Source organism: Arctopsyche grandis, chromosome 3 (assembly GCF_051622035.1).
Source record: "Arctopsyche grandis isolate Sample6627 chromosome 3, ASM5162203v2, whole genome shotgun sequence".
NCBI classification, from domain to species: Eukaryota; Metazoa; Arthropoda; class Insecta; order Trichoptera; family Hydropsychidae; genus Arctopsyche; species Arctopsyche grandis.
The window spans coordinates 33,152,164-33,166,807 of record NC_135357.1 but is presented as its reverse complement, the minus strand read 5'-3'; the positions used below and the strand labels follow the sequence as shown (position 1 = coordinate 33,166,807).

The 14,644-nt window shown below is 34.1% G+C and overlaps 2 protein-coding genes across 2 annotated transcripts; both read left to right on the top strand.

The window, feature by feature from the left end:
• Window positions 1-4,611, top strand: LOC143909210 (uncharacterized). The gene is made up of 4 exons (XM_077427111.1): window positions 1-945; window positions 1,012-1,080; window positions 4,389-4,478; window positions 4,552-4,611. The coding sequence occupies exons 1-4, from the start codon at window positions 1-3 to the stop codon at window positions 4,609-4,611; spliced, it is 1,164 nt and encodes a 387-aa protein (XP_077283237.1).
• A 344-nt stretch (window positions 4,612-4,955) lies between these two features.
• Window positions 4,956-14,601, top strand: LOC143909351 (trehalose transporter 1-like protein). Its single transcript, XM_077427290.1, has 7 exons — window positions 4,956-5,089; window positions 7,429-7,655; window positions 10,242-10,565; window positions 10,648-10,780; window positions 12,779-12,999; window positions 13,073-13,273; window positions 14,330-14,601. The coding sequence occupies exons 1-7, from the start codon at window positions 5,014-5,016 to the stop codon at window positions 14,546-14,548; spliced, it is 1,401 nt and encodes a 466-aa protein (XP_077283416.1). The 5' UTR covers window positions 4,956-5,013; the 3' UTR covers window positions 14,549-14,601.
• Window positions 14,602-14,644: the final 43 nt, after the last annotated feature.

Here is a 14,644-nt window from a genome sequence, read left to right as displayed (position 1 = left end):
ATGGACCACTTCCCCGCAGCTCTATACCCACTATATAAATTCTTCTTCGTATTCGGCTTGGCTCCGTACGAAATGCACAGAAACTGCATCCCTTACGTGGCTGCAACGCGCTCCAAAACCAGACTACGCATTTCCATACTCATCATCATCGCCCTGTCTCTTGCATCAGAGTACGGCCGAAACTACTTTGTATCCTCGATGAGCTCGACTTCAAAAACTGCCATATTGATCCTCGGCCTGACCACTTACTTTGCTGGACCCGTCACCAGCATAGCCACAATCATCGTCTACATCTTCTATGCATCTACATTTGTAAACGCCATCAATGCATTGTACGAGGTTGACGTTGCTCTGATCAGCAACGGCGTGGTCATCAATTACAAGAGCAATATTAAATGTGCATTTCTGACCATGTTGGGAATTCAAGCAGTCATCTTCTATCACGACTTTCAATTGTACTTCATAGCTAATCCTTACCAAAATCTTCATTTGCTTTTGGCTACTTTGAGTTTGCAACTGTCTAGTGTGTTCTTCGGGACCATTATCGGACAGTATGTGGTTTGGACGTTGGTTTTGCACGATCGTTTCGTCAAATTGAATTCTTTAATCGAAAAATGCGATGAAGATTACTACGCAGGCGATGTTACGATCCAAGGTTTGCCCACTAGAAATACATTGAAAGGTTTTGAACTGTGCAAAGTTCACAAGCAATTATGCGAAATCATCGATAAGTTGGCTTACGTCTATTCTGTTCCTATTGTGATTCAGCATGGCATGCTTTTCCTCACTCTAGTCGTAGACACTTATTTCTATTACAGGAATCACGTTGTATCTAAAACTGGAAGCGTCGGCTATCATTTGGCTTCTGTTCTTTTGACCAAAGATATATTTATAGTCTTTCTGCTTTATACGGTTTGCAGTAAATCACATGCAATTATATCTGAAGTATGTCGTTAGTGCTAGATTTGCTAAGATTTATTAGATATTATGATGTATTATCAACTCTTTCAGGCAGAAAAATCTGGAGTCATACTGCACAATAAAACTATATGGGCGAAAAGTAAGAGAGCAAAAAAAACAGTAAGTATAATCACAATTTATTGTAATAGTTATACTACATAAATAGTTGTACATAATTGAGTGAGATATTTTAATAGTATCTATACCAGTGGTTCTCAGACGAAATTTTACCGTGGCCGCACAGGTGATAATAGTGGTCCCATGGAAATGTCTGGTGGCCGCACCAAATTTAATCAAATAAATTAAAGTAACAAAAAAAGTGGATCAATTTATTCATAAAATAAAATAAATTTTAACATTTTGGTATCTATTTATTTAATAATAATGCAAATGGAAATTGCTCAATAATCCTTTCTTCCAATGCAAGCCGCATTGCTGCTTCTAAGTTTGCGTCTGTCGACTGGTTTCTAAATTTGTTTTTAATAAAGTGCATTACACTGAATGATCTTTCGCAATATACGGTAGTGGGAAAAATAGACAATATTAATAAAGCAATTGTTGCCAAATCTTTATATTGGTTTGTTTCATTGTCAACGTATATTTCCAAGCAAAATTTTTGAACCGAAATATTATTAAAATGGTTATTAAGTACTTGATTATGACTAATTTCTAATAATGCATATTTTACGTTAGCCCAGTTAATTAATATCAATACTGAAAATGATTTTAATCTATTTTGTAGTACTATGAAATTTTCATTTGTCATAATAAAAGGGGGAGATACAAAAGAAACAGTTTTAAAAAAATTCAATTCTTCGAACCTTTTATCAAGTTCCAGATTCAGAGATTTAAGACACTCTATTATTATAAGTTTTAATTTTAATTAATTAATTAATTAAGTTGTGTATGTCATCCTATCTATCAAATCACTAACAGAAGATAAAATTGAATAATTGTTATTTTCAACTTCTGTCACAAGGCTTTTCGCTATATTTTTTAGTTTGTCAATGACGAGCATGGTTTCTATTATTTTTAAGTTACTTTTTTGTAGTTTTTAAAATATATTTATTTTTTTTTTAAATATTAGTATTATTTACTATTAAGTCGCTGGTGGCCGCAGTAAAATCCACTAGTGGCCGCACTTGAGAACCACTGATCTATACTGACTCAATGAAGACATTAGAACTATAAATACATAAACCTCATGCTATATAAATTAATCATTGTTTGTGATGATGATTTGTCTGCTTTTCATGAAAGCCCTTGCAACGTATATTTATTTATTTATTTATATAAGACTAGCTGAACCCGGCATGCGGTACATGCCACAATAACGCATGCAATTCTATAAACCACACGTGTCACCGGTACACGTGTGGTTTATAGCTATGGGGTCAGTGATACGCGTAAATGATTGTGTTACGGTTGCCTGATGACATCACGGTTTCGTTCGTTTTACGATCGAGCGATGAAGTATTTCTTCTGGAATGGTCAAAGGGGTCGTTGCCCTTGAGTTATGCACATTTGTACAGGATCGATGATGAGATCACTGGTTTTGATTCGTAATAGCACAAGTTGTGCTATATTCTTACAACACAAAAACTCATGTAAGTTTCATCGCAATCGGTTGAATGGTACAGGAACGCATACGTGATAGACAGACAAGCATTGATTTTTATACCTATATATGGCTTAATAGCTAATTATATTTAATAATACAAATAATAATATATTCATACACATGCACGTATATATAATACATACATACACATAAAAAACACGCACACCCGAAATAAAAATAACTATTTGCACAGAGGTGTTGTCTTCAGCTACCAGAAATGTATCAATATTACTTATTTCCAATCATCTGGCAGGTTATTATAAGTAACAACACCGATATGTTTTTTCTAGTTTTATTTCATTTAAAATTCTATACGGTTAATTTATTGCTACATATATTTATGTAAATCTAACCGTATAATAAAATATCTATCCAAATACCTAGGTAATATTTTCTTATCTTACAAAAATCAACATATGTATATGTTTTCATAGTATGTTCATCCAATTTAATTCTAGATCTTATACTAGTATAATTATTTACATACATTTAAGATAGTCCTTATTGCTCTATTCTGTAATATTTGTGGCTTATCTTTAATTGACAAATTCATCAAGTGCAGAACAAATCCACAATACATAAAAGTTGCATTATTTGTACATATGAAAGTTGGATGATTTTAATATTCTTTGACAGAATTTTCCTTAATTTATGTATTATTTCTACTTTTTACTTTATCTATGTAGTAGTAACAATAGATGAAGTTTTGTGATCATGCGAAAATTCGAACTCGAAATTTTGACTGATTCGAACTTACATAGAATCGATAGTTGTATCAAGCTTAAAATGTATATTTGTATTCTTTATGTACTAACATAGAATTGGAAAGGTTTTGGTCAGAATTCGTGAACCAAAAGTAGTAATTTTTTTTAAAACAATATTTCATTATTTTATTTCGACCTTTTAAATTATTTTTATTTTCTTGATATTTAATGTGTATAATATATATAGTGATTTTAAGTAATGAAAAAATTTTGAACAAAATCCGACAACCGAAAGTGGAACTTTTGTCTTGTGTAAGTTTCCCTACATTTGCGCTCAATTTTTATCGAAAATGCTCTCATAACCGATACGTGTGAAAGTATATGTATTTTTAATTATCGAATTTTGTTTTGCGACCTTCTTATCTTCGTCAAATACATAGATGAAGTCGTGGGGTGGTCACATAAGTGGAATTTTATTTAATTCTCATATAAAGACAATTTAATATATTATCCCTATTAATTAAATTCAGATTCGTGTAAATACGAGTAAATACTAGTACGAGCTTTTAGCTCGAAATTTTACCGATTTAAAATTCAGCACACTTCCAATTAACCCTTTTAAACGCAAACAAAAAATAGTGTGGCCAGAACACTATCCCAATAAACATGTTTCAATAGAAAATACCCAATATAAAATAGTATTAACAGTGGAAAAAAATCCCAAGTGAAAATACGTTCTTTTGACTTTTGATTTGAACTGGACGACTACTTGGAGAGATTTGAAAGCTGAAAAGTACTACAAATGAAAGATAAAATACCCGACTATATATTTCAATATTCATTTTGAACAGAAAATTGACAGATTTTGAGACATCGACCGAACAACACCAAGATATAGAAAAACCGCGCGATTTAAAAAAACACATATGTATATCTCCGAATCTCGAGCCAAACAACATTTTTTATTACCAGATTCGTATTCACTGGGTATAGATCTATAAGAAAAGTCATATCTCGTATTAGTTGCTACTTTTTTAAATAGTGAATAATTTGAACGACACGTTAAGAACAAAAACTAATTTTTTAATCATGTAAAATTGCAGATATCGATATGCTCACTTCAACTTTTCCAACAGAAAGCTCATTTCAACATATGCGGGATGTTTCCATTAGATCTGTCTTGCTTTGGATCGGTATTATGACGTTTCAACAATTTAAATATTACATATATTTGACCTAACATTATATTCAACGTATTCATTTCAGATAATAGCTTTTGTGACGTCGTATTTGATAGTCTACATACAATTTCAAGGCAGTTCCTAAATCATTATATATTTATATCAAGAAATAATGTAGTAAGCTTTCAACATTTATTGATTATAAATTAATGCATAGTATATTACTTGATGGTGTTTCTTTATATTATATTATTCAACAATGTCCATAAAATGTAATATATAAAACTCCATAAATAAATTGTTGCGAGGTGATTGTTTTTTATTTCAAATTTTTTCTCAATAGCTAAATAATAAAATTCATTTATTTATATAATTTGAATGCGGAATATACTCGTCATACGAATTTTCTTTAGATAAATATGAATACGATATTTACCTTAACTTAGTCTATAGCTGTTATCACACGTAGTGCCTTAAGTTTATTTGAACGAGATAATGTCATGGCATGTCACATCGTGGACATCATTCGACCGTTTTCACCTGAAAGATGAACTCTTCCGACAAACAAGTCAACGTGCAGAAACAATCTTCGGTTTTGAATCAAGTCAAAGCCACCTTAATATGTAAGTCTGTAATTCAATTTCATAAAAATAGTGTACACTCTTAAGAGGGCTGGACACCAGCGCCTTGTCCATACAAACGTATTACACTTCACTCTTCCTCAATTATGGCACTAGAGAAATTATTTTTTAATATGCTATGGATATCCACCATTGGGATGCCTCTATCGTTTTATTTTTTTTGATTAGTTATTTTTTATAGGAGCTAGGAGCCGCCAAACATCTATAGAATCGCCTCTTTTTTACACCCACGAAAAGAGTCCAGCTTTCTTATTTAACGGTCGAATTAAAAAAAAAATACGCGCATAGTTGCACAGAAAATATCTTTCTCATACCGATGATGAAATTTTTTTAAAAATTTGGTCAATTTTTGGAGGAGAAAATAGGAGAATACGAAACCTCGATTTTGTCGATTTAAAATACGTATTATCTGGTCGAAGCGCAACTGTCGCATTCACTCAATATATATATTGATATATATTGTCGCATTCACTCAATATATACATTCACTCAATATATATATATCGAAGAAAGGAACGGCAACAAAATTAAGGTTTCGGGTGGACAGCCCTCTTAACAAATACGTATATACATTGCAGCGAAAACAAATTATTCAATTTTAGTTAAATGTATTCAATATTCAATTAATTATTCCAAAATTCAACAATTATATTGCATATGAAAACAATTATTATTACTGAGATTAATTTATTTACACTTTAAAACGTATACTTTGCACTTTAAAATCACTAAATCACACCGATTTTTTTTAGTGGCAGTGTTGTATTTCCAATAAAGTACATTTGTATCCATAACCTCATTTTTTAATCTGTCAAACTGAGCGTTACTTTGTTGCCAAATGTATAGTATATATTTTAAAGTATTAGAAATGAAGTTAAAGTGTACCATGTGAATAGTATCTAATTTAAAGTGTATGTAAAGTAGCTGAATTAAAGTTCAGTGTACTTCGCGAATATCACTGAACTTTAATTCAGCTAAATAAAATTAAATAAAATCCAATCATATATTCTTTTGGAATTTCCCAAATTCTCCCACTAAAAAAAGAATAAAAGGATACTCTATAATAAGAAAAATAAAACACAATCAAAAACAAAAAAATATAAGGAAATACAATAATAGAACATGTTTCGGTCTCAAATTAGCCAGATTAAATCAACCAAATCAGCATATTTTAGATTAAACAAATCCAAATTAGTAGAAATATACTCGAGGAGTTTGATGCCCCTCACAACTGGCGACGAAACCATCAAATTGGTACGTGCCACAGGAGAAAAGAACAAAATGCGACATCTATGTATTTTTTCATATTTTTTCATACTTCGTATTTTTCCACCATCACCATACTTATACACAGGGCTTTTTTTGAAAAAAAAAAGGTGCCGGAACTCACTCATTGTCAAGTTTTTTATTGGAAATATAAATATAATTATAATATTCTGTATAATATAATTATATTTAAATTGTACTATGCAGAATATTCGTTTGAAACATATAAAAATGCTGAGACAAAAGGGTGCCGGAACGCCGTTCCACTAAGTTACATGGGAAAAAAGCCCCGCATATATACCTACATATATTTAAAGAAAAAAACTGAAATAGATCTCATTGTGCCGAACTAATTTTCTATTATTATTATTTCATTTTACATATTATTATAACCGAATGAATTAAATTTTTGAAAATGTGTAGTCTATATTTATTTAATCGGTCTCCGTGACGAGCCAGAATTAAATTACAGAAAACACAAATATCGGAAGGCAAAGATCGAAAATCGAAAGATCTTTAGTCGAAAGATCAAAAAAAAAGTGCATGGTAAACGGTTCATACTCACTTAATTTGCGCGAGCAGGATACAACAGAAACAAGAGGAACAAGCTTTTCCTCCCGTATTCTGCGCGCGCACATTAAAGCCTGTTCCTCTTGTTCCTGTTGTACCCTGCTCGCGCAAATTAAGTGAGTATGTACGTGAGTATGTACCGTTTACCATATTCATAGAATTAAATATTGTAGCTTAAAATCAAAATTAACACTCATTTTTATAACATCGATAACAATTCGAAACAACTATTTATTTTCACCAATTTATGTACATATGTATGTACAAAATCATATATTTTCATTGAGTGCATAATATTTAATTAGATTTTATTTTAATGACGACGCAAATGTTTAACGAAACGTTTCATTATTATAATAATGACGTTGCGCTTTTCCAGTGTAAAACTCAACAGTGCAACATAAATTAAACAAATCTCCATCATTGCATACACATTTTTAATTTTATCTGTCAGATTACATTCACTGTACGTTTTACCATTATAGGTCATTTAATGACATTCGGTTTTGGCCTGGCGATCGGGTGGACATCATCAGCTATTCCTCAACTTCTTTCACCGGAAGCACCACTCGGAGATATAACTTTGGAAGAGTCGGCGTGGGTAGCCAGTATTTTTCCACTAGGTGGACTCGTCGCGACACCATTAGTCGCGATTTTATCTGAAAAATATGGAAAAAAGATCAGCTTAATATTGTGGACTATCCCATTCGTTGTAAGTAATATTTTATTTAAATATTATATTGTCACATACTTAGTTAAATATTCACAATGGCACCACTACAACTCGGCGCCGACCTTTCGGCGCAGACAACTCGGCGCACGGACAAGGGCGAAATCACACAGCGGTGAATATGGCACGTGGTTTTTTTTAGATAGTTTTAAACATATATAAAACATGTGGCGTTCATGGCACGCATGCCTGGCACAGTTCTACCTCACGGGACCGAAAGAAGCAAATATCGGAAGGATCAAAAAAAAAAAAAGGTACATGGTAAACGGTACTATGTATATATAATATATATGAGTGGCATGCGGTGAAATTATCTCTCTTTTTGTCATACAGCCTTGTTTAATGTGCGCGCGCAGGATGCGGGAGGAAAAGCCTGTTCCTCTTGTTCCTGTTGCATCTTGCTCGCGCAAATTAAGTGAGGATGTACGTCGGGGGGAGAGAGTGTTTTACCGCACGCCACTGATATATGTACTAACCGTTTTTCATATGTATGCATGATAAATGAATATTTTCGACTTTTTCACGATCACCCGCCTCGCACACGTCCTTGACCTACATATGTCGTTGAAATTGTATGGCAGTATTTATCCTTGCTTGACATAGATCTGGGTATAGATCACTGTCAAGCAAGGATACAATTTAACCGAAAATGGTGCAAAGGGGGGTTTTGATATAGATCACTGTCAAACAAGGATACAAATTCAACGACATAGGTCGAAAGTGTCGTTTTGAAAGGACGTGTGCCATGCATGCGTGCCATGAACGTCAATTTTTTTCTATATATATATACATACGTATATATATTTTTTACATACATATGTACAGTGGCGGACTGGGACTGAAATTAGTGCATGCCAGGAGTCAAAGGGGGCCCCACCCAGGGTTAAAAAAATTGTCCTCCCCCCCCCCCCCTTTCTAACGATTCACTCCATAGGATGAACAATTTCTAAGAGTTTTACCAGAGGCATACCACTTAAAAACCAAAAAATACTTGTTTCGAAATAATAAAATCTTTTTTTTCAAAGCACATAGCAGCAATTATTTTATTAGTTTACCCAAAAGCAACATACATAAGAAATAAACGTAGCATTCATAGATTCGTAGTATATCATTAATCATTAAATTCATAATATTTTCTAAAATCACACTATTCCTTAATTTAGGGGGGCGCGTGCCCCCCTATGCCCCCCCCCCCCAAATTACGTCCCTGAAAACAATGCATAATATTTTCAATTAATGTTAATCGAAAATCTGGATTTTGGGAAGGGGGCCCCTATCGTATATTTTTTTATACATGGATGTGTCTACATAGATTAGGAATAGATTTTATATTCGGAAACTGTTTAAAATTGTTTATTTAAATCTTACTATATCGTCGAAGTATAATCAAATGATACTTTGAAAGTATGAAGTAAATTTAAATCGAAGGTTGATGATGAATCGTCCTATCAAAATTGTTTTAAGCAATTCAGTTTATATTATTCGCGGAAATTTGATTATTCCCATTTTTATTTCAGTAGGTAGTTGTTACATAGGTATTGGTATATACATTCTTACATTTCGAGCCTAATAAAAAAAGTTAGCCGATCCTTGGTCTGTTAAAGCATGTATTAGTTGTTTGTGTATATCGTAAGAAATTTGTTTTGTTGAAATACCCAAACTTTAGGTCCCAAAGTGCAATAATTTTTACATACGTGAAATAGTTAAAAAGTTATTTAATTTTACTGAGGGCCCATATTTTCCAACAGATAGTGGGGCCCACATGCCATTGGGCATGTTCGCTTATATGGCCAGTCCGCCACTGCATATGTATATACAAATATATGTACCAGGAAGACTTAACAGGTAAGACTTAACAAATGCGCCTTCCTGGTCCACATAATTATTACATAGATACGTGTAATTCTAAACAATATCTGACATCAATGGTCAGATATTACAAACATCGTATGAATACGATAAATAACGATGAATAACTTTCATGTAACAATACGAATTTTTATTTTCGATAAACAACCACAGAGACATCTATGGTGAGCAAAATGGCGAAACCTAAGATATAACAATAACTAAAGGTTTGCAACAGCCAATTTTTACAGGAACCGTTTCAATGAAAATCAGAAAAATTGGCAAATTCTGATAAGAAACGATCGACCTCGACAAACCAAGGTCTGGCCAACAACGAGACTTCAACGGGAATCGAACCCGTAACATCAAGTACAAAATAATTCAACATTCACCAATAGACCACGCGGCTGGTTTAAAACTATCTAAAAAAAATCCACGTGCCACATACACCACTGTGTGATTTCGCCCTCAGGTTCTTCCTGTAATGCCACAATGGTCCAAAACTTTAAAATAAATAAATAATATTACAAATACAAAAACGCACTGCAGTTATAATATCTTTATTTTTTAATGTTTAAAATAATTTTTATGAAATTTTTAGTGTTCAAATCGTGCTCAGTATGATCTTAAACAGCCAAGCCCTGGTTTAGATACAAGCTATGAAAAAACGGATATATTTTTTTTACTGCTCACACTTCACATAATCGTATGCTATTTCAGGTCCACTCTTTAGCAATATTGATGGCTCCAAATGTCTACTATCTGATAGCTGGTCGTTTCGTGATGGGACTAGGTGTTGCCGGATGTATGGGAATCACCTCAGCCTACGTGGGTGAAATAGCTCAAGTCGAATACAGAGGCAGACTATCATCCCTATTCAGCGTATTTTATACCACTGGAATAACCACAGCTTTCATAATCGGTGGCTACATCTCGTATGTAGCAACTGCTTGGGCTATGCTCGCTACTGCAATCACTGCTATAGTTTTGTACTTTTATGTACCTGAAACTCCCGCTTTCCTAGTTCGAAACGGGCAAGATGATGTATTATATTATATGTACTATTTTGTATGCATTTTTTATTATTTGATCGTTTTGTTTGTATGCATTCTGTTATTTATGTTAGAAAGCAGCAAGATCATTGGCTTGGTTGCGCAGTTTGGATGTGGAAGATGAAGAGATCAAAACGGAATTGTGTCGACTTCAGAATTACACCAAAGAGAAACCGAAATCTACCGTGAAGGCTGCTAAATCTATATGTAAAATGTTTGATTATCATATGTACATATATATAATGTCGATATTCTGTGTATCTGAGATAACGCTCGCCGTACTATACTAGTCGTTTCGATTCGACATACATATGTACGTCACAACTAAACCACTGCCAACATAACGTATTCGAATATAACATCAAAAGAAAAAAAAATCTATATATATACTGTTTGCTACCATTGTTTTCTATAGGCAAATAGACGGCGCTAAGTTTCTGAGCATTTACCGTCATCTATTGACAATTTATTTAATTATGTAATTAATTTTTATATTGGTGTTTTAACGAACGAATTTACGCGCGCTTATCTGATCTCGCGGTGGGAGGTCCAGATGGCGGATAACGTCGTTCTTACAAGGGTCGGGTTATATGGAAACGTGGACTAACCTTGGGATAGTGTTATATATGTATATAGTCGGGGAGGTTCCTGACTGCAAATCGTCTTCGTTGATAATAGCTTCCTCGTGGTCGGGAAGCTGGCTCTGCGGTCGTCTTCTCGTTGAAGCACCGCTGGTCGGGTCACAGCAGCGGGAGGGGGAGGCAGGAGACAGACTCCGTACTGCCTCGTGTGGACACAAGATGGCGATCTCTGGGCGTCTCTGAAGACGTTCGGCGGAGATGCTGGATAGGGAGGTCCTTCCCGGATGACGGCTGGTAGTAGAGAGAGACTCGCTCTCGATACTGCTCGAGAGGAGTATGGGGTTGGCGCGGTAAAATCACTGGTGCCACCCTAAAGATTACTACCGCTACCAACTGAAGGGACACTCGGGAGAACGTCGCGTTACAGTGTTTTATATTTTTTACATTTACATATGTACATAGGTAGGTAGTTTTTACCATTTTTTTTTCATAATAAACAATTAAATATATAAATTAAATTAAAATTCGACCGCGTGTGGATCGAACACAGAACCGACACATTTCTTTTAATTTTGTATTATTTAATAAATTAATATGCCAACACTCATGCGATGATATTTCATCGGGTACAACACTAGTCATATACCTATATATAATATCGCTATTGTGTGTGTCTGTGTATCTGCGATAACGCTCGCCGTACTATAATAGTCATTTCCATTCGACATACATGTGTACGTCACAGTTAAAACACTGTTAACAAAATTAACGAATATAATAACGAAAGAAAAAAACTTCTATATATACTGTTTGCTACCAATGTTTCCTCTGGGCAGTTCTTTGAGCATTTAGCGCCATCTATTGAAAATCTATTTAATTAATTAATTTTTCTATTGGTGTTTTATATTGTTTACATGTAGGTAGGTAGGTAGTTTTTACCATTTTTTTTTCATATTAAGCAATTAAATATATTTAAAAGGTATTTGAAAAAAATTCGACCGCGTGTGGATCGAACACAGAACCGACACATTTCTTTTAATTTTGTATTATTTAATAAATTAATATGCCAACACTCATGCGATGATATTTCATCGGGTACAATACTAGTCATATACATATATAATATCGCTATTCTGTGTGTCTGTGTATCTGTGTATCTGCGATAACGCTTACCGTACTATAATAGTCGTTTCGATTCGACATACATATGTACGTCACAGCTAAAACACTGTTAACACAATTTACGAATATAATAACGAAAGAAAAAAGCTTCTATATATACATATACTGTTTGCTACCAATGTTTCCTTTAGGCAGGTCTCTGAGCATTTGGCGCCATCTATTGAAAATTTATTTAATTAATTAATTTTTCTATTGGTGTTTTATATGTAGGTTGTTTTTACCATTTTTTTTTCATAGTAAGCAATTAAATATAAATATTAAATTAAATATATTTAAAAGGTATTTGAAAAAGAATTCGACCGCTTGTGGATCGAACACAGAACCGACACATTTCTTTTAATTTTTTTTTTATTTAATTACTTAATATTTCAACACCTATGCGATGATATTTCATCGGGTACAACACTAGTATGTTTATACATAATTAAAGTGTTATTTACAGTATTCGACAAAGGCATAAGGCGAGGTTTCCTACTTATCAATGGTATGTTCATCATACAATGCTACATGGGTATGTTTGCGGTTCACAACTACTCTGTAACCATATTTCTGGAAGGGGGCGATTCCCAACTTTCAGCTGAAAGTGCAGCAGTCATTTATGGTTGTATTCAAATAATCGGAGCTCTGTCAGCGACCAAATTCATCGACAAGTGGGGTAGAAAGGTATGTATGTTTGAAAATTCCATTCAAATGTTTTAAAAGTTGATCCGCTTAACAATTTCTATACACTTTTCAGTCTCTACTGGCAATGTCTACTTTCGGAGTTGGCATATGCATGATGATTCTGGCTACTTACTTCTACTTGAATACTTTAAATTACGATCTAAGCCTATACGAATGGGTGCCTGTGGTTTTCTTGTGCTTTTGTATTTACATTTACAGCATTGGTGCTGCTGGAATTCCTTTTATTTTCATCTGTGATATTTTATCTGATGAGGTTAGTACTAGAAATGTAAAGCTGGCTTCAATCCCACTTGATGCAACCATACTTAAGGTCTGACCGCACTATACGACAACCGAACGATCCTTCACTTCACAACAGTATGCGACCAAATATTGTTTGTATGAAATTGTATGAGACATATCGCACTGCACGACAGTCACATGACGTAGAACGACACCTTGCGTCAAAGTTGACTTTTCGACCAACTTTGACGCAAGGTGTCGTTGAGTGGGGGGTTGTCTTGCGACAATTATTCTCCTTCTTCATATCTTGACTTTGAAATAGCATGTAGCGATAATCTTTTGGGTTTTCTCGATTTTTCTTCTTCCTCGCTTATCAAAGATACTGTTGCGTAGGGGTGGGTGGAGGATCCAAGTAAAATACCAACAGTCGTCTCACAGCATTTATTGATGATTAAGGAGATACACGCACTGGCAGTGCTCAGTCCAGAATGACATGATATCGCCTACGTACCGCCTTATAAAGGGTAGATCTCTCAGGACGTCTAATCTGTTTACCTGTTGTATAGTCACGTATTCGGATATGTATTTCCACGACATTGGGTCTCCCCGTACTGATTCTGAGAAAGGTATAATAGCGGTAATTGTTTAGCCTAAATGCACTTAGAGTCCAGATATAATCCTGGAAGTAAGTGCTAGCACTTAGTTAATCCGATAACAGATATCCGTTGGTCTAAGTGCAAGCACTTAAGTTAATCCGTTAACAGATAACCCTTGAACAGTCACACAGTCTCTGGGATTCTATTCGCTTAATCCGCGGCGTACGTAACAATACTATGTATAATAGCGTCCGTTTCGTCCATTTTATTCCGAGGTATCGAACGAATGATTGACATAATTTACTGCAGAGTGTCGCATCGCTGCCGTTCAAGTGCGGTTTACCTATGTAATATTGTCGCACACTGTTGTGAAGTGTCGGATCGCTCGGTTGTCGTATAGTGCGGTCAGACCTTTAATGTGATCAAAAGTTGAATGTCACAGTTTATATTATTATTATACATAAAGTTCAATATGTATCAATTGTTTTTAGGTGCGAAGCTTAGCAACAATGCTCGTATCCCAGATGATATTCTTCAATGGTTTCATACTTCTGAGGCTCTTCGCACCATTATCGGCATCGATAGGGATGCACAACCTTTTTTACCTGTTCAGTGTCGTCTCTGCACTAGGCGGACTGTTAACACTGATATTTTTACCAGAAACCAAAGGCAAATCCACGAAAGAAATTATGGAAATTCTAAGCAGATAATACGAATCATGTTTATTTAAGATAATTATTTATAAATAAATATACACATTTTATACTACTGCATTTAATTCAAAATCCGCTAATTTAATAATTTTA